Source organism: Drosophila innubila (assembly GCF_004354385.1).
Source record: "Drosophila innubila isolate TH190305 chromosome 3R unlocalized genomic scaffold, UK_Dinn_1.0 2_E_3R, whole genome shotgun sequence".
Lineage (NCBI taxonomy): Eukaryota > Metazoa > Arthropoda > Insecta > Diptera > Drosophilidae > Drosophila > Drosophila innubila.
In genome coordinates, this window is record NW_022995380.1 from 12050101 (window position 1) to 12067329 (window position 17229).

Genomic DNA, 17229 nt, shown 5'->3' on the forward strand with positions numbered 1-17229 from the left:
GAATTTACTTTGTTTACTTACATTTACTTATTAATACTTGTAAATACATACATACATGCACATACTAATAAGCTAAATACAGGGTATCTCGACTCTAATATTCTTCTATGTCTATAAGCTAATTCTCCCGGTGTTTTTTTTGCTGCGCTGATAACGACCTGTTATTAACAGTTCTGTTAAAAGAGACTCTTTATTTGCACTCTAAATTATAGAGCTTTAGAAGAGAGCTGCCTTTATTTTTTTTACTCAAAACTTTCTGAGAATGCAGCCGATGGGGATCGTTTAGTATAAAAAACTACAGAGTTCTTTTAAAGATATTTGTAGAATTATGCATCAGATATTTTTCTTCAGTTTTTATGTATGTATGTATTTACTAACAAATTTAACTCAATTATTAGATGTCATGGGATGTAAAAATAAATGTGAAATTCAGATACTGTAAACAACTTAACTGGGCAATTTTTTAAATTTATTTTATATATATTATATACTGTTACAATAAATAAATATAAACACTATTCTAACAGCAAAGTCGGAACTAATGCCAATCCGTGAAAACTAAGCTTTAAATAAGCTTACCGTGTAATTAAGATTGCTTCAAAGTTTGAACACCCGCAATTTGTAGAACTCTTTTCGAAAGATCAGTTACAACTTGGCAACTGGTAAAAGTGGAAGTGTTGATTCACGAACATTTAATATTATTTTATACCAATTAAAACAATGAGCATGGAAGTTGATATGGGTCTTGTGGATATGTTGAAGCTGGCTTGCAAGTAAGTGATCGTCAATGCCGATAAGAAAGTAAATGCCAGGATGCGATAGTTTTAATCAAGGAAATATAGTGATTGGCAGTATTACTTATCGGATTAAATTGGCAGGTTTCTTGGCCACAAGATAGTGCAGTACAATCTGGGCACAAAGGAGAAGATTCTTCTCAGCACGAAGTATGGTCTGGTGCTTGGAATGCAACGTAGGACACTCTACAATGAGCAGTTCTACTGCGCCTTCGAAGGAATCCCTTTCGCCAAACCACCGTTAGGGGAACTGCGTTTCCGTGCCCCGCAACCACCAGAATCTTGGAAGGGTATCAGGGACTGCACATATCCGCGCTCCAAGCCTGTGCAGATGCATTGTGTGCTACGTTATGCTGAGGGTTCCGAAGACTGTCTTTATCTTAATGTGTACACGAAGAAGCTAAAATCTGAGAAACCATTGCCGGTAATGGTTTGGATTTTTAGCGGGGGATTTCAGGTTGGTGAGGCCTCAAGGAATACTCACAGTCCAGATCACTTTATGATAAAGGACGTTGTCTTAATCACATTCAACTACAGAATGGGCGCTTTAGGTGAGTAAAATTTAATAGGAAAAATTTATAAACAGTTCTAGTTACAAAACGAAATTAAACTCAACACCTAATTTAAACTTTATTGCCGATACCGTGATCATTAAGTTTAAAGCGAAACATATCAAACGTTTTAAGCAAAACAAATTGACTTGCACTTGATCAATTTTAGGGTTGACTAAGATTTTAGCACTTTTAAATGAACAAAATTGTATGAGAAAATATTTAAAGTATTTTTAATGCAGGTTTCCTTAGCCTATCCGATCCGGAGTTGAATGTTCCTGGTAATGCGGGTCTCAAGGATCAGGTGTTAGCTCTTCGCTGGATACACGAAAACATCTCCAGCTTCAACGGCGATCCAAACAACATCACTCTGATGGGAATGAGTGCCGGAGCGGCTTCAACGCAGATTATGATGACGACAGAACAGACCCGAGGTCTCTTCCACAAGGCCATACTTATGTCGGGATCGTCGCTGTGTGCCTGGGCCAATGAGCCCGATCACCATTGGTCCCATCGGTTTGCCTGTCAACTCGGCTACTCAGGCAGCGACAATGAGAAGGAAGTCTTTCGATTTCTACAGCGTGCTTCGGCTAAAGAAATTGCCTGTTGCAATAACATATTGAGTCAGGAGGAAAAGCGGGACTATATCCTGTTTCCTTTCGGACCCGTCGTGGAACCATATGTCAGCGATAGTTGTGTTATTTCCAAACCTCATGTGGAGACGCTGTCTACCGCCTGGGGCAATGAAATACCGGTTATCATTGGTGGTACGTCCTTTGAGGGCCTCGCCTTCTATCAATATGTTTTGAGGGATACAGCACACTTACTGAGCGACTTTGAATCCTTGATACCACGAGAGGTGCGTGATTCTTGCACCTCAGAGGAACTTAAGGAACATATAAGACGACTAAAATTGCACAGGTTTGCAGATGTCGACAGGGATCACATGGAATTCAATGAATGCCTACAACTGCTCTCCATAAAACACTGCAGCCATGCCATACATCGTACAGCCCTCGCACGTGTGTCATATGCCCCGAAAACACCAACCTACCTCTATCGCTTTGACTTTGATTCACCTACCTACAATTTCTTTCGCCTTCTTCTCTGTGGACCCGATCAGCGAGGTGCAGCGCATGCAGACGATCTCTGCTACTTGTTTTACGGTATTCTGTCATACAGATTGAATCAATACTCACCGGAATACCAAACAATCGAACACCTGGTGGGTTTGTGGACCGCGTTTGCAACTCATGGAAATCCCAACTTTGCTCAGACTGCGCCCGTTAAATGGGAACCCCTGGAGCCTAACGCTCCTCAAATGTGTCTGAATATTGGCAGACTTCTTCAGTTCATTGAACTACCAGAAGCCAAAGAACTGAAGCTCTGGGATAGTTTCTATGATAATGTCAAATTATACTAAAAAAAACAAATGTAATAAGATTTCGATGCATTAATCGACTTGTTATCTCTCTTTTTACTGTAGAAATAAGAAGATGACTTCCTTAAAATATAATAGTTTTATTGTAAAGATTTCATGGCTTAGTTCGAAGTGGGAATAAAATCAGTTATTTATGTAAATTAAACATTTTTATTTATTTTTACTGTGAAGCTTTAAATAATATTATAGCTTAAGCCAATTAGAGATGATGAATTTGCGAGCAGTAAGATAAGAGTGAATTTTGTTACATTTTGCTCAGTTTATTTCTTATAAGACAAATAATAAATCCATAAGTCAGCTAACTGTCAATATGCCACAATTCATCAAAGAAATATACATATATGAAATTGTAATTGGGACAACACTACTCTTACAAAAAAAATGTAATGCTGTTATTTCTTAGTAAGAGCTTGAAAAAAACAGACAAGGCATTAAGCGCATAATAAAATAAATCCAGCTGGAATCTAGGTTAATTATACTCTGATAAGATCTGCAATCATATATCGCTGGTCTCAAAATTGGCCTTAAATTAAGTCCACACCTGCCTCCTCAAACAATTTGTCGAAAAACTGTAGACTCTGTAGTTCCGGTTGTGGAATGAACCGCAGCTCCTCATTGATATTCAGACACATATTTGGTTCATCTGGAGTGACAGGCTTCCAATTCACCAAAGTTTGTGTGAGAGGGGAGTTCGGATTGGACCGAAGGGCAAACTCAACGAACATGGATGCCATTCTACATATCGTGGCATACTCTGCTCTGGACTTATCCAGCTTGAATGTGTCTGGTATCTTGAATAAATAGCACAAATCATCGCCATGAGTAACTTCTCGACTATCGGGACCTAAACGGCGTATGCGATAAAAGTTACAATCGGGCGAGTCAAAATCGAAACGGTAAAGATAGTTATCGGCTTTTCCATAAGCTAAGCGAGCATTGATCAAACGATGCTGATTATGCATAATGCAATAAGTTTTGACCTTTTTAAGTGAGTCCAAATGTGCTTCGCTCAGATCATTGATATCGACCTGACAAACGGACTCCACCAACTTCTTTCCCAACTGTCTTCGCATTTGGGCATCATCAAGGAATAAAAGAGTGCGTGGTAGCAAGACCTCAGGATGCTGACTAAGGATCTCTAAAGACACACTAAATCCGTCATCGCTGGTAGTGCCCAGCATCAGTGGAATCCGATTACTCCAGGCTTTACGTTGCAACTCACGAGGCTCTCTTAGTATCAATCCTGCGGGTGTCTCATAGTGCTCCACGTTAGGTGTACATGTTGTTATCATATCACTATGACATTTCTCAAATTCCGTCAAAATATCCGCCGAAGCCAAGAGATTAGGATCAGCACTTTTAATAAAGTTGTACACTTCATTATCAATATTTTCTCCCTGGTATCCCAACTTCTGAGCCAGGCGGTACTCAATGTTGGGCAAACGGTTCAGTTCTTGCAAGAATCCCGCCATTAGGATGAACTTGTTGAAGAGTCCTTCGGTCTGTGGACTTACAGACAGCAGTTGTACTAGCATGCTACCCGAGCTGTGGCCGAAGAGAGTTATGTTATTCTCATTCCCATTGAAGTATTTCACATTAGCTTTGATCCACTTCAGGGCGAGCACAATATCCTTTAAGCCCGAATTGCCGGGAATTCCCAGTGATGGATCCGCAAAACTCAGATGTCCTAAGGAGAGCCTCAATTTAATTTTATTTTTCCTGAAATATTTATAATACTCACCGAATGCTCCGAGTCTGTAACCAATGCTAATGTAGATGACGTCTTCGCGCATTAAAAATTCCGGTGACCAGGCACGACTTGATGGATCCCCTGACTTAAAGGCGCCTCCATGAACATAAACCATCACAGGCAATGGCTTATCACTGCTTAACTTTGGACGAGCATTTTCAAGCAACGTTTCGTATTGGGTATTAAGCAAATCTTACTCTTTTCACAGCTATATTCAAATATAGACAGTCTTCGGAGCCTTCAACCTTATTGTTTCGCCTGTTGACCTGAAGACACTTGTCTCGCGGCTGTGTGCAGTCCAGAACCCCATTCCATGGTGTTGCATCCTGTGGCTCCTTAAAACGTAACTCCCCCAGGGGCGGCTGAGCATAAGGTATGCCGTCGAAGCTGTAGTAAAGCTCATCATACATCGACTTACGCAGAACGCCTCTCACCGGACCGTGAGTCGTGTTGTGAACTGGATTCGTTTCCTTGCTGAAATTAGATGACTCTTTTAGCCTAATAAGTTAAGTATTTTAACCGATCCCAACCCACTAGTCCGTTTCCATGTCTTGTCTTCGAAAAACTGGCTACGAAAACCAAAAATTTGGCAATTAAACTAGATTTAACCATGCTGAAAGATAAAGTTATCTGGCCCACTAAAAGTTGAGCAATCTACAACTTTTTAAGCTTTTAGAGGTAATCTAATCTTTTCTTGATATAAGTGGAAAAACATTTATATAGACAAATACACCTCTAGGGCTGTTGATAAAAATGGTTAGTAAGTTAGTGAGAACATATACAAAGTAATGTACATTATTTTGTTTTATAATTTCTATAAAAGACCACTTGTAATTTGCATGACTATTTTCCTGAAATTCATATATACGAGACACGTATTTGAAGAGAAGTAATCCATGTAGAAATTTATCTCTTAACTATCAAATTTTCTAAAATCTTCATTCTTTTCTTTAACTTTATCTATCAAATTTTTATAATCACAATTTTATCAAGTGAGACATTTAAAAAACGAAAAATATAGCGTTTTTTAGACTATAATAGATGTTCTAAATAAATAATTCAGATAAAATTAAGTTTATTTTCAGATTATTAATAATGTATATTATATTGGGCTGTTAATACCGTTTCAAATCAACATGGTTTCCCATAGTAAACTATGTTTAAATAAATAATAAATAAATTAAGAATTAATATAGTTTTAACAAATATTTGGTTTTGATAATATTTTTTTTATTGTTGTACCATTATTTTGAGTTCGCTTTATAGATGCTATCCCAGACTTTTAACTTGTTGACCTCGGGTAATTCCATGATTTTGATTCTATCCGAAATGTTTAAGCATTTTATGTTTTTCTTGGCCAAAGGCGTCCAATGGGTTCCCTTGGGTAATTTTGATTCGACGCTAGCGCAGTTCGGATTCGATGTAGCCGCAAATGTAGTTAGAATATCAATCATACGCTCAATGGTTTGGAATTCTGCGGTGTGCTTGTCCAGTTTCCAGGCAAAATCGCCGTACCAAATATAGGAGTGATCGTCAATATGAGCAACGCCACGCAGTTTGTCGCCGCAGTATTTGAGTCTCTGATGATTAAACGTGGACGAATCAAAGTCAAATCGATAAAGATATGTAGGTGCCGAGGACGATTGAAGACGTGTCTTAATGGTGCGCATAATGGGATGCCAGAAGACCTTGTAACTGGCGTACTGCAAGAATAATCGTACATTAAAATAATCTTACAAAGATCTGGCACATCTAACTCACTTCACAATAGGCCACCACACTTTCTTGCTGCAACTCCAAGGGCTTGTCCCCAAAATGCAAGGCCTTTAATCGCTTTCCCAGATGATGGGCCATTTCTTGGGGCAATGAACGTTTTAGTTCCAGTGGCAACAGATGTTCTGGCTGATCCTTGAGGCTGGTTAGGAGATATGGCGACATGTGCACACGGCCATACATCAGGAGACCTTCAAACGAGGTGCCACTCATCAGAACTGGGATGTTGTTGCCCCAGGCTGTGTCCAACAAATCAAGGGGCTGCTTGGGCAGCACACAGCTCTCAGTGCTGTAAGGCTCGACGACAGGACCGAATTGAAAGACACAATCGTCCAGGTTCTCGGCTTCACTCAGCAGATACGGTTTCACCAGATTTTCACCGGGCACACTTTGCAAATACTCCAGCACCTTCGAATCCGAGGCCTGATTCAATTTCTTCATGCCCAAACTTTCAGCGAGACGTCGCGCCAAATTGGGCACCGGACACATAGCCCAGGAGCACAAAGCATTACCGGACTGCATGATGGCCTTTTGGAAAAGTCCCTCCGCTGCTGGGTTCAACATTAGATAATGAACCGAGGCAGCACCGGCACTTTCACCAAATGCGGTTACATTTGCAGGATCCGCATTGAAACAGGCAGCATTCCGTGTGATCCACTTCATTGCCAGCAGCTGATCCTTCAGGCCTGCATTGCCAGGCACACCTGCTGCTGGATCTTGGAGACTTAGAAAGCCCAGAGGGCCCACACGATATGAAACCGTAACCACAACGACATCGCGCATCATGAAATAATCCGGACTATGCAAATCTCGCGTTGGATCGCCTTTCTCAAAGCCGCCGCCAAAAAAGAACACAATCAGAGGCAAGGGCTTCTCTGTAGTCATCTATGGATTAATCGTTAATTAGTTAATCATCTATTATCTTTAATTACATATACTCACCGACTTGACGTACACATTGAGATACAGACAATTCTCAACCCCCTGCAGCTCCTTGGTATACTGATTATATTGCAGCGGCTTCTCGCCCTTCTGACGGCATATCAGAGTCTTCTTCCAGGGGTCCACTGGCAGCGGCGCCTTAAACCTGAGGGAGCCCAGAGGCGGTTTCGCGTACGGAATGCGCTCAAAGCTGACGTAATCATCGCCGTAGATACTCGTACACTGGCTGCCGACGACATTGCCACTTTTGGTCTTTACGACAATATCGGGCTTGGGGCTGTACGATAAATAATAGAGAACTACGTATTAAATATATGTGAACTTTTCGATCTCGAGTCTTACTCACTCGCTCATTGCACGATGTCTACTGTTCGGCATTTGCACGTATGCGCCTTTTTATCTGCAGCTTTTAATTTTTCTTGTATCCAACAATAAAACGCATTTGTGGCAATTTGTATTGCTAGCGTACAAAACAAAGACAAAAAAAGTGTACAACAATATCTAAGCCGGAATATTATCTGACAGCGGATTTGAGTTTATTCTGCCACAATTTGAGTTAATTTTAAAAGTATAAAATGTTAAACTGGTAGTCATTGTTTTTATTTATTTCTGTTGTTTATTTGATTGCAGCAAAGCTCTCGTATCGGCAGACGTGTATCGACAATAACATACACACTGACATACTCAAAACATGCAAAGTTATTCTGCCAGGGCTGCATAAATTGGGACTCACAACTTATCAAATTTATTTTCCAAAAAATTACTTTTCGTATATTTAGAGTCTATTATTTCTCAACTGTATATAATAATTATAGCTAGATATTTAACAATTACTTTTTATATAAAACTGCTGTAACCCTGAAAAATTGCATTGTAAAATAAAGTGAAGCTCACTCGGAATGGTATAAAAATACAAGGTAGTGACAACTTGTCACTGACAAGTGAGTAACATGTTTGCACTTAATATATACATACATAAATGCTGCTATCAGTTTGTTTATACTATTCTCTGATAAGATATACTTTGCTGTAAAGCGTTAAATAAAAGCTGGTATTTTTCTCTTTTTTGTTTATTAAGAATTTTGTGTATAAACATATTTTTGTTTATTTCCATTGCTACACAATATTTTTTAATAATAAAGTTTGTTAATTAATTACCTTGCAAAATAATTGAGTAATGAGAAATGCATGTGTTTACAAATATAAATATGTAAGTTTGAAAGTATCATCCCATCTTTATATTCAAAACAACAAAACTTACAGCGTACTTGCTGCGATAAAATAACAGCTGTTAAGGCAGCCGAGTGCTGTTAACATATAAACACTGTTAATGTAAAGCACAGGCGCCGTTGGGCAATCTATTTTTGTTCTAGTATTGATACAATAATAATCTTTCTCGGGAATGGGCCAGACAAATTTTGACCAGACGTTCAGTGTACCTTGTGCTTGTGTATATACAATACATACTTTCATAAATTAGAAATATACGTGAAAAGAACATAGGTTCATCGCTTAAATTTACCGGCATCGAGTCAAAATTCGATCAATCGCATTTCGACGGTCAACAGAATTGGAGCAACCAGAGCAAATATTTCGAAAATTAGTGGTATTTTTTTTAAAGAACAAAATAATTGTTCAAAAATCGAATACACTTATGTACACGCTTCCGTATATAAATACTCATTTATAAAGATAGAAATGGAAGTGCACGTTGGTTTTCCGAAACTGCTGCAGATGGGCGCCAAGTGAGTAGATGTGTAAAAAGCTATCCAAATGCCAGCTGGGGGAAGTGTTTTCATTCCTCATCGTGATTTGGACAAACGACGACTTTGAACTTGAATATTCGACCTGAATCCGGGACCTAGACCACAGCTGCGTGTTATCAGCAGAAGCACCTTTTATGTTCCTTATCAGTACAAATTGTAATCTGTAACCTTGATCCTTCACTCGTAGACTTGTCGGACATAAGATGCAACAATATCGCTTGGCCACCAGCCACACGGTCATCGTGGAAACGAAGTACGGCCGAGTCCGCGGCCTCCAACGGAAGACAATCTACGATGGGGAACTGTACTACGCCTTCGAGGGGATTCCCTATGCCAAACCGCCAGTGGGTGAGCTGCGTTTCCGTGCACCGCAACCACCAGAGCATTGGAGTGGTGTTCGCAACTGTACCACATACAACGAGAAACCGTTTCAGAGAAACATGATAATGGGGTTGATTGAGGGATCCGAAGATTGTCTTTACTTGAACGTCTATGTAAAGAACATGAAGACAACAAAACCACTGCCCGTCATGGTCTGGATCTATGGCGGGGGCTTTCAGAAGGGTGAAGCCTCCCGCGATTATTATAGCCCAGATTATTTTATGAAGCAACCTGTCGTCCTTGTGACCATCAACTACAGACTTGGCGCTCTTGGTAAGCTCTCTATTTAAATCTCAAACTATTGCTGCTTTCTCATGCATTGAATTTGTTTACAGGCTTTCTGAGTCTAAAGGATCCGAAATTAGATGTGCCTGGTAATGCGGGACTTAAGGATCAGGTGCAGGCTCTTCGATGGATTAGTCAGAATATTGCCAACTTCAATGGGGATCCCAATAACATAACGCTGATGGGTGAGAGCGCTGGTGCCGCCTCCACGCACATTATGATGACAACCGAACAATCGCGTGGTCTCTTCCACAAGGCCATAATGCAATCGGGCTGTGCCCTGTCCGCCTGGGCCGACACTCCGGATCACAACTGGGCGTATCGCCTAGCTCAGCGGATGGGCTACAAAGGCAGCGAGCTGGAGGCGGATGTGTTGAGGTTTCTCAGCAAGGCATCGGCACGACAAATCGCGTCCCATGATCAGGATGTCATCACGCAGGATGAGCTGCGAAGCTTTTACCTGTTCGCCTTTGGACCCGTCGTCGAGCCCTACGAGAGTTCGCATTGTGTGGTGCCAAAGCCACACAAAGATATGCTGGCCAGTGCGTGGGGCAACAGTATTCCACTTATCGTGGGCGGCAACTCGTTCGAGGGCCTGTTCTCTTATCAGCTCGTTCGCAACGATCCCTGGGTTATGACTCACTTTGATAACATAATACCCCGTGAAGTGAGCGAGGCCTGTTCCCCAGAACAACTACAGCTGTTGGTTCGCCGGCTGAAGCACTTGTACTTTGGAGATGAGCAGAGAGAAAGGATGGAGCTATTCGAAGCTCTCTCCATATTCTCGGATCGGCAAATCTGGCATGATTTGCATCGAATGGTTATGGCCCGGCTAAAATATGCTCCAACCTCATCCACTTACCTGTATCGCTTTGACTTTGACTCACCGCACTTCAATCAATTCCGTTGGCTCGTCTGTGGTGATCGTGTACGGGGCGTTTCCCATGCAGATGAGTTGTCTTATCTATTCTACAATGTGCTGGCAACGAAACTAAGTAAATCCTCGCTAGAATACCGCACCATTGAGCGAATGGTGGGCATGTGGACAGCTTTTGCAGCCAACAGCAATCCCAACTGCCAGGCCACAGAATCGGCCAAGTGGACACCTGTGGAGGAGACGCAAAATGCAGCACACAATTGCTACAACATCAGCGATGAGATGCAAATGATGGCTCTGCCCGAGGCCACAACGCTGGCCGTTTGGGATACCTTCTATGACAGGGAGGCTCTCTACTAATCCATATACCCATTCCATTTCTACTCAAAAGATTATCAAAACAAATCCAATACTATTCTAAGAAAGTGTTTTTTATGTAGGGTCATACATGTACATTTAATTATATACAATAGGTATCTTGTGATCACAAAGCTCTCCAATTAAAGTGTAACTAAATTCTTGTAAACTTAAGTGTTTAGATTGTACCTGCCCCAAATCTTTAAAAGAATAAAGTTTAATTTTATATTTTTCGAATTCAAAGTCTAGTTTGCTGACCTTAAAAATGTAAACTGTAAGCAAACATATATTATAAAAAAAATAATGTAGATTATCTCGTAAAAAGTGAAAAGTTCAATTTCATAATTATATTTTTTTATTTTTTTAGAACCAAAATAGGTTATATTTATAAATGATTGCTCAAATAAAAGGCATTTCACAATGATGCTGTATTTACTCAAAGTCAATGTCGTATTATTCATAAAATTCAACATTTATCGAATTACACAAGAAATTTAACATTTAATGAGCCGATTGTGCCGTGTAAGGGCCACACAGAGCTTGTTTGACAACTAGATAAAATACAACCGTGCGATTTAAAATAACTTTCCACTTCCGCCACGACAGAGAAATTGCTTTTCCGCTTGGCTGCCAAACTGAATCACCAACCCAAAGGTTTTTATATAAATAATTAAATGATTACTTTATTTTAGATTTATGTTGTGATTTCCTTAAATGATAAACGAGATAATATTAGAGTTCATATTATTGTATCCATATAATTTTTCGTCAGGTAAGTGAAACTTTTTTCTTTGTATTTTTAACTTGTTCAATTTCTCGTCGAAAATTAACCTTATTCTGTGTTCCATATATTTGTTTACTTTTTCTGTTTATTAAAAGCTCTGCACCATAATAGTTTAAGTCGTGAGTGTTGAATGTAAATATTTACAATTGCGACGTTTCACGTTTTCCAAGAAATCCGCGCAGACGCCGTTGAGACTATCAATATCGTGTGAATGTGAAGTAGCTCATCTTGAAATAATTATAATAATAATAATAAAACAACAGATATGCGAATTTCAAATAGGCAAAACACTTGCAAAATTCTACGTGTTTGTTTTCTCAAGTTTGTTATTTATTCAAATTATTTAAACATACTTTAGAAAACAATAAATTTTGGTACATTTTGATGGAAAATGGTACAGTTTAATCCAGGCTCATAGATTTGTCTCACTCTTACTCATCGGAAACATGTGACAGCATTGCCAACTGTCATAAAGTCATCAGAACGCACTGGGTTCTCTGTAGTGTTGCCAATGTCCTCGATGGATTTTTTTTTCTCTGGCTTTCAATTCAGGTGCAAACTTTTTGCATTTGTCAATTATGTTTGATTGCCGATGGCTGCTAACGATTTTAACTTTTAGCTTTTAACTTTCACCTGCGCGCATTTAAATTTAACAACAATTTCCAATCAACGCACAATCCAATAAAACTTTCAAGAGTGCGTACAAATTCCAAAAAAAGTATGTGATTGTTTGTACATGACTGAAGTTGTTCAACTTTTGTTGAAAAAAACCAACAACATTTTTTATGAAATTCGAGAAAATGCTAAGCATGTAGTAAATTCCATCAAATATGAAAAAAAGGACAAAATTGAAATGAAACGCTTAAAGTACATAGTAAAGTTTGATATTGGTTAACTCCTGAGAGCGGGTGATGTTAATTAAAAATTGTCATAAATCCGGAGAGTTTAACCCATTCACAGTTAACTGGGCTGGTGAGAAATGGCAATAAGCATTTTCATTTAATGTTTTTTAGAGACGGCCGACAACGAGCCTTTTGCCATGCCCAGAATTGTGCTTTTTGTATTGCTCAAGTACTTAATTACACTTGCGCGCACTTTAATTTCGAGTTGTCGATAAGGGGTGATGGGAGGGAGGCAGAAGGTTGCAAAGAAATGCAAATTAGGCTGGCAAGTCAAAGTGAGCCGAAACCTTGTAAATTATAGGCTTAAGCTGCTGTCAGGCCCCTTTGGTTACATGCTGCTCGGTTCCTGGCTAAGGATGGCAGACAGAGGCTTATTAAATTATGTACATATAACGAGTTTGCAACTGGATGGTGGTGGGGGGTATCCGGGAGTAGTCTTTTGCTTTCAATGTCTACTGGCGTACTAATCTTAATATAAGCTCGTCGCTCCTGAAATTTGACACTGCAAGCTGTGGGCTCTGTGAAAGTAAATTGAATGTCAAAGGGTTAAGTGAAAGTGGCTCAAGACCCTCTGCTCCCCAATATCTATTTATTAACATGTCTAAAATATGCAGTAGTCATTTGTCCGTGATATATAATCAATGTCCCTTAACTTCTCCTGCTCCTTGAGACTGCATCAAAACCATTTGAGTTCGGTGAAAGTTTTTATTTTATTCTATTTTTATTTAGTCCTGTCCTTCGTTTGTTGCTTATTACACCCAATGGGACTTTCCTTATGTGAATATCTTCCAGCGTCCTTTTTTTGATAGCTAAAACTATTTGTATTCCGTATAGCATGGTTAAAAACGGGTATATTATAGTTGAGCATAAAAAAGACACATTTTCATTGACTAAGAGCGTCATACGTCTCTGATATACGTATAAAGTCGGAAAACGAGTGTTCATTTGACAACTTCAAATTACAGGGCATTTTGTGGTCGATTAACGCCTTCTTCTAAAATTGCAAACAAATTCAGAATTATGCGACTTTTGTTGTGCGTTTCCCTTTGAGAGAGACGAAGATGGACTAAGTTTTTGGGTTCAACAACAACTAGAAGAATTGTACATTGATTTTCTCTCTGTTGCTAGGAGACGACTTTCTAAAGAATTTTAAACAGCTTCAATTTGTCAGTTCTTTGTCGGGGAAAACGTTTGTAAACTCTCACCAATTATTTAATTTAATTAAATATTAAATTGTCAAAAGTTTTTGCTACAAATTAAATTCTATGATGTAATCAAATTTAAATTTCAGTTGTATGATCTTGGAAGCAGTTGATATAAGCAGGCAATTGACTTCGTTGCAAGCTTAGATTTCATTTCAGCTAAATTAAATTCACTTTTTAATTAAACAGGCAGCGAAACCCTAAAACAATTGTTTATACCCCTAAAATCCTATTAACCTAGCAAAAAGGCCATTTTTTAATATAGAGAAGGGCAACTGTTTTATGCTTTTGTCATTTTTCCCAAAAAAGTAATTTGGTTAAAAGGCAAGTGAGTAATTGTTAAATAGAATGAGGGAGGGTAATATTTGGGAAGGTGGGTAATGAAAACTGTTGCCACTCCAAACTTTTTTTTTAAGACAATGCCAAAATAATGGCAAAAGGCAACAAAAAAGAAATTTTATGAAACTTGAGCAGCATTTTTAATAAATTTACATTGGGCTGAACAAAAGAGAAAAGCAAACGGGATAAGAATAAAGGAAAAACATACATACATACATCATCCATAAATTAACTTTTTGTAGGGAGGGAAAAGTCGTCGTCAATTGGCAAATAATGAACTCGACCGTCTTATTATTAACTGAAACGCTTTTTGATCTTTCAAGCAAATTACATGCAACAACGCGCTCCCAACTAATACAATGATTGCCTAAGCGAGGAGTTGATTTCTATGCTGTGCCACGAATTTGTATGTTGAACATGCAACACTTTCAGCTTTGGGCCAACTAAATGGCCGCGTAGTTGTCAGTGACGCCGTTTGTGGCATTTGTAATTCACTTTGATTAAATATGCCGAGGAGGAGGGAGCGTGGGACGCATTAAAATGCCGCAACAATGTGCGACTGCAAGTGGAGATGCTCTCGGAGGAGAAGTCACTTTTGCAGAATCTAGACCTCCTTAGACAAGTCAAATAGTCAGAGCAGAGAGTCGAGACTCGAGTCGAGAGTCGGTCGGACAAGAAAGCGCAAAACAAGTTTGTGAATTTCGGCAACTGCAGCGTGTCCTCTGACAGGATATAAAACAATCAGCGCAAGCCAGCGGAAACGGAAGTGTTGCTGTCGCCCTCTGCCACCTCCTGTGCCCAAACCAACCAACCATCCATTCTCTTGTGCGCTACTCTTAGCTGTTTGGGGCGGGGGGCGAAATTGTTTAAATTGTGGGCGTGGCCATGGATGGAGTCCTGGGAATACGAGTGTATCTACAGAAATGTGTGAGTTTCTTGTGGCTGTTGTGAAATGTAGTCCACGGCTGTCTTGTGGCCGCTATGCAGTCTGCTCCTGGGAGATATCGAGCCAAGCCAGAGTCTGTATGTGTCTGTATGTGTCTGCTTGTCTATTGTCTGCCTTCAGCTGCATGCTCTAGGTTTATTAATATGGCAAATTGAAATTTCACGCTTTGTTGCCAAGTTTTGGACTCTGACGTCTCCATTTTGTGTGTTACAATTGCACGGATTGCTCCGCCAAAGGAAGGTTTACTTTTCTCATTTGGCTTCGTAAGTTGCTGTGGTTGATGTACATTTCATTTTGATATATTTACTATTGCTACTAATTAATTATACTTGAATTCTTCTGAAAGACAGTTCAAAAATATGTAAACAGCCTGAACCGGATTATGAGCCGAACCCTTGAAATTATTTACTTTGCGACGCCGAACCTATACCGAACCACTTTTTAAAATAAAAGGTTCGGTTAAAAAAAAAAAAATTACATAAATTTTATGTTTTTCTAATTACGCAATTATTTGAGACTTCGGATTAAAAAAGGTCATATTTAAATCTTCAAATAAATTTAAATTTAAATCAAAATTTGATTTCTTTAAAAAAAAAAAAATTTAATTAGTTCAAAATGTAAAGAAAACTGTATAACAATAAAAATATTTTTTTGTATACAGTTGAACCAAGGCTCGAACCCAAACCTTGGGTTCAGGGGGTAAGTAAACCTATTCGCGAACCGCCGAACCGAACCTTTAACAAAATTTTTGAGGTTTGCAGCCTTGCTTTAAATTGCTGTACATTTGTAGAGGATCATCCTACATAGAAGTAAGGATTTAAATATTTACAAATTAATAATAAATAAAGATAAACATCATAATTTTTCCTTTCTCTTAAGTTTAGATGAAATACTTCAATTCTGAATGGGACAAAGTTAAGTTTGACTGATCTTGTGGCTGACTGGATGATATTCTGTACTGGAATTAAAAGGACGCTAAAATACGCATATATAGTAAGGTATGAGTAAATCCTCTCAAGTTTCCCAATTGAGAAGTTACTGTCAGAGGACAGTATGATTATTTTTCATTATCATTATGGACTCTTTTTCCACCGTTTTTACATTGCGATCAGGGGTATAAATTGTCAAAATAAGGTAGAATATCTGGGGTAAACTAAATTTTGTTAAATCACCTTATTTTGTTTTGAAACAGTTTCTTAGCTTTGAAAATGTGTTTTCTATTAGTTATGCAAATTGTCAGATATGAATCTTTTTTTGCACTCAAGATACATTCTTTGCAAAACGTATGTATTTGCATGCAAATATGTGTACTTTTATTTCAATTGACCGCAAGAGAAAATTAATTTAATAATAAGAGGTTTGCCTAGTTTTTGTCGAGTTTCCAGTGTAATTAAATTTGACTATTAATGCATCACTTATTCGCACAGTTAACGTCAAGAATACCCAGTGGGGAGAGAAGGATGACGATGGGCGTGCTAAAATGTCAAACACAAAATTGACTGACAAACTTTTACTTTCTGCGAACTGTGGGACTGCGAGCACTTCTGTGAACTGCTATTTTCGGTTGGCTTCATCGACGTCCCGCCGCAGGACTCGTCCTTGTTCATGATGACAGCTGTCGGACTAGTTATTGTTGCTGAACTTGGGAGAAGGCAAAGGAGGTCAGTGAAAAGTGCAAATGTAGAGAAGAAAAACCAAAACAGTTTTGCGGTCTTGCATTTGAGCGTCGTTGTGGTCGTTGTCGTCTCGTTGTTGGTTATAAATGAACCAGACACGAACCCTGCAGGACGATAGCTGCCAGTTAGCCACTCCTCCTCCCATTTCCTCCAGCTGCTAATGGTCATTCGTTGTTTGCGCTGATTCGGCATCCTTTGCCTAGGCTTGGGTTGGTTGGGCACAATGATAAAGTGTGCTGCTTGATGTACTGTCATTTACCACCTCCAAATGCAGTAACACGAGCACAAGTTGACCCAGCAGTCACTCCTTTTGCCTGTGCATTCTCTTCTTACATTTTATGCTGTCATTACTTGTGTCTGCTGAGCTTCTTGTATTGATGAGACTGTGAAACTTAATTTACATGCAATTTACCATTCTCTGCTCCTTATGTTTTCCTCTCTTTGTTACAGAACACGTTCCTGT

General features: G+C 39.1%; 4 protein-coding genes across 5 annotated transcripts; 2 read left to right on the plus strand and 2 right to left on the minus strand.

Moving 5' to 3' along the window:
- The first annotated feature begins 658 nt into the window (after positions 1-658).
- On the plus strand, positions 659-2802 carry LOC117789591 (esterase B1-like). Its single transcript, XM_034628633.1, has 3 exons — positions 659-773; positions 879-1345; positions 1588-2802. Exons 1-3 carry the CDS (start codon positions 721-723, stop codon positions 2766-2768), a joined length of 1701 nt encoding a protein of 566 aa, XP_034484524.1. The 5' UTR covers positions 659-720; the 3' UTR covers positions 2769-2802.
- Positions 2803-3151: 349 nt separating this feature from the next.
- LOC117789596 (esterase B1) lies at positions 3152-5171 on the minus strand. The gene is made up of 4 exons (XM_034628637.1): positions 5071-5171; positions 4734-5010; positions 4528-4678; positions 3152-4473 (listed from the first exon to the last, which is right to left on the minus strand). Exons 1-4 carry the CDS (start codon positions 5082-5084, stop codon positions 3311-3313), a joined length of 1605 nt encoding a protein of 534 aa, XP_034484528.1. The 5' UTR covers positions 5085-5171; the 3' UTR covers positions 3152-3310.
- Positions 5172-5760: 589 nt separating this feature from the next.
- On the minus strand, positions 5761-7823 carry LOC117791368 (esterase B1). Its single transcript, XM_034631097.1, has 4 exons — positions 7598-7823; positions 7252-7528; positions 6298-7194; positions 5761-6239 (listed from the first exon to the last, which is right to left on the minus strand). The coding sequence occupies exons 1-4, from the start codon at positions 7627-7629 to the stop codon at positions 5781-5783; spliced, it is 1665 nt and encodes a 554-aa protein (XP_034486988.1). The 5' UTR covers positions 7630-7823; the 3' UTR covers positions 5761-5780.
- Positions 7824-8667: 844 nt separating this feature from the next.
- Positions 8668-11154, plus strand: LOC117789787 (esterase B1-like). 2 transcript variants are annotated; one of them, XM_034628920.1, is made up of 4 exons: positions 8668-8996; positions 9205-9671; positions 9734-10949; positions 11007-11154. In XM_034628920.1, exons 1-3 carry the CDS (start codon positions 8950-8952, stop codon positions 10918-10920), a joined length of 1701 nt encoding a protein of 566 aa, XP_034484811.1. In that variant the 5' UTR covers positions 8668-8949; the 3' UTR covers positions 10921-10949; positions 11007-11154. The 2 variants fall into 2 exon arrangements, with proteins under 2 accessions (XP_034484811.1, XP_034484810.1); XM_034628919.1 differs by having other exon boundaries at positions 8669-8996; positions 9734-11154.
- Positions 11155-17229: the final 6075 nt, after the last annotated feature.

What these genes read in the sequence shown, in the direction of transcription:
- LOC117789591 (XM_034628633.1), top strand. Translation starts at nt 721, where the DNA reads ATGAGCATGGAAGTTGATATGGGTCTTGTGGATATGTTGAAGCTGGCT. An exon ending in ATGTTGAAGCTGGCTTGCAA is followed by an intron (nt 774 to 878) that starts GTAAGTGATCGT and finishes TTAAATTGGCAG; the next exon opens with GTTTCTTGGCCACAAGATAG. An exon ending in CTACAGAATGGGCGCTTTAG is followed by an intron (nt 1,346 to 1,587) that starts GTGAGTAAAATT and finishes TTTTTAATGCAG; the next exon opens with GTTTCCTTAGCCTATCCGAT.
- LOC117789596 (XM_034628637.1), bottom strand. An exon ending in TGAATATAGCTGTGAAAAGA is followed by an intron (nt 4,679 to 4,733) that starts GTAAGATTTGCT and finishes GCTCGTCCAAAG; the next exon opens with TTAAGCAGTGATAAGCCATT. An exon ending in TTACAGACTCGGAGCATTCG is followed by an intron (nt 4,474 to 4,527) that starts GTGAGTATTATA and finishes GGCTCTCCTTAG; the next exon opens with GACATCTGAGTTTTGCGGAT.
- LOC117789787 (XM_034628920.1), top strand. Translation starts at nt 8,950, where the DNA reads ATGGAAGTGCACGTTGGTTTTCCGAAACTGCTGCAGATGGGCGCCAA. An exon ending in CTGCTGCAGATGGGCGCCAA is followed by an intron (nt 8,997 to 9,204) that starts GTGAGTAGATGT and finishes CTTCACTCGTAG; the next exon opens with ACTTGTCGGACATAAGATGC. An exon ending in CTACAGACTTGGCGCTCTTG is followed by an intron (nt 9,672 to 9,733) that starts GTAAGCTCTCTA and finishes ATTTGTTTACAG; the next exon opens with GCTTTCTGAGTCTAAAGGAT.
- LOC117791368 (XM_034631097.1), bottom strand. Translation starts at nt 7,629, where the DNA reads ATGCCGAACAGTAGACATCGTGCAATGAGCGA. An exon ending in AGACATCGTGCAATGAGCGA is followed by an intron (nt 7,529 to 7,597) that starts GTGAGTAAGACT and finishes TTTATCGTACAG; the next exon opens with CCCCAAGCCCGATATTGTCG. An exon ending in TCAATGTGTACGTCAAGTCG is followed by an intron (nt 7,195 to 7,251) that starts GTGAGTATATGT and finishes ATTAATCCATAG; the next exon opens with ATGACTACAGAGAAGCCCTT.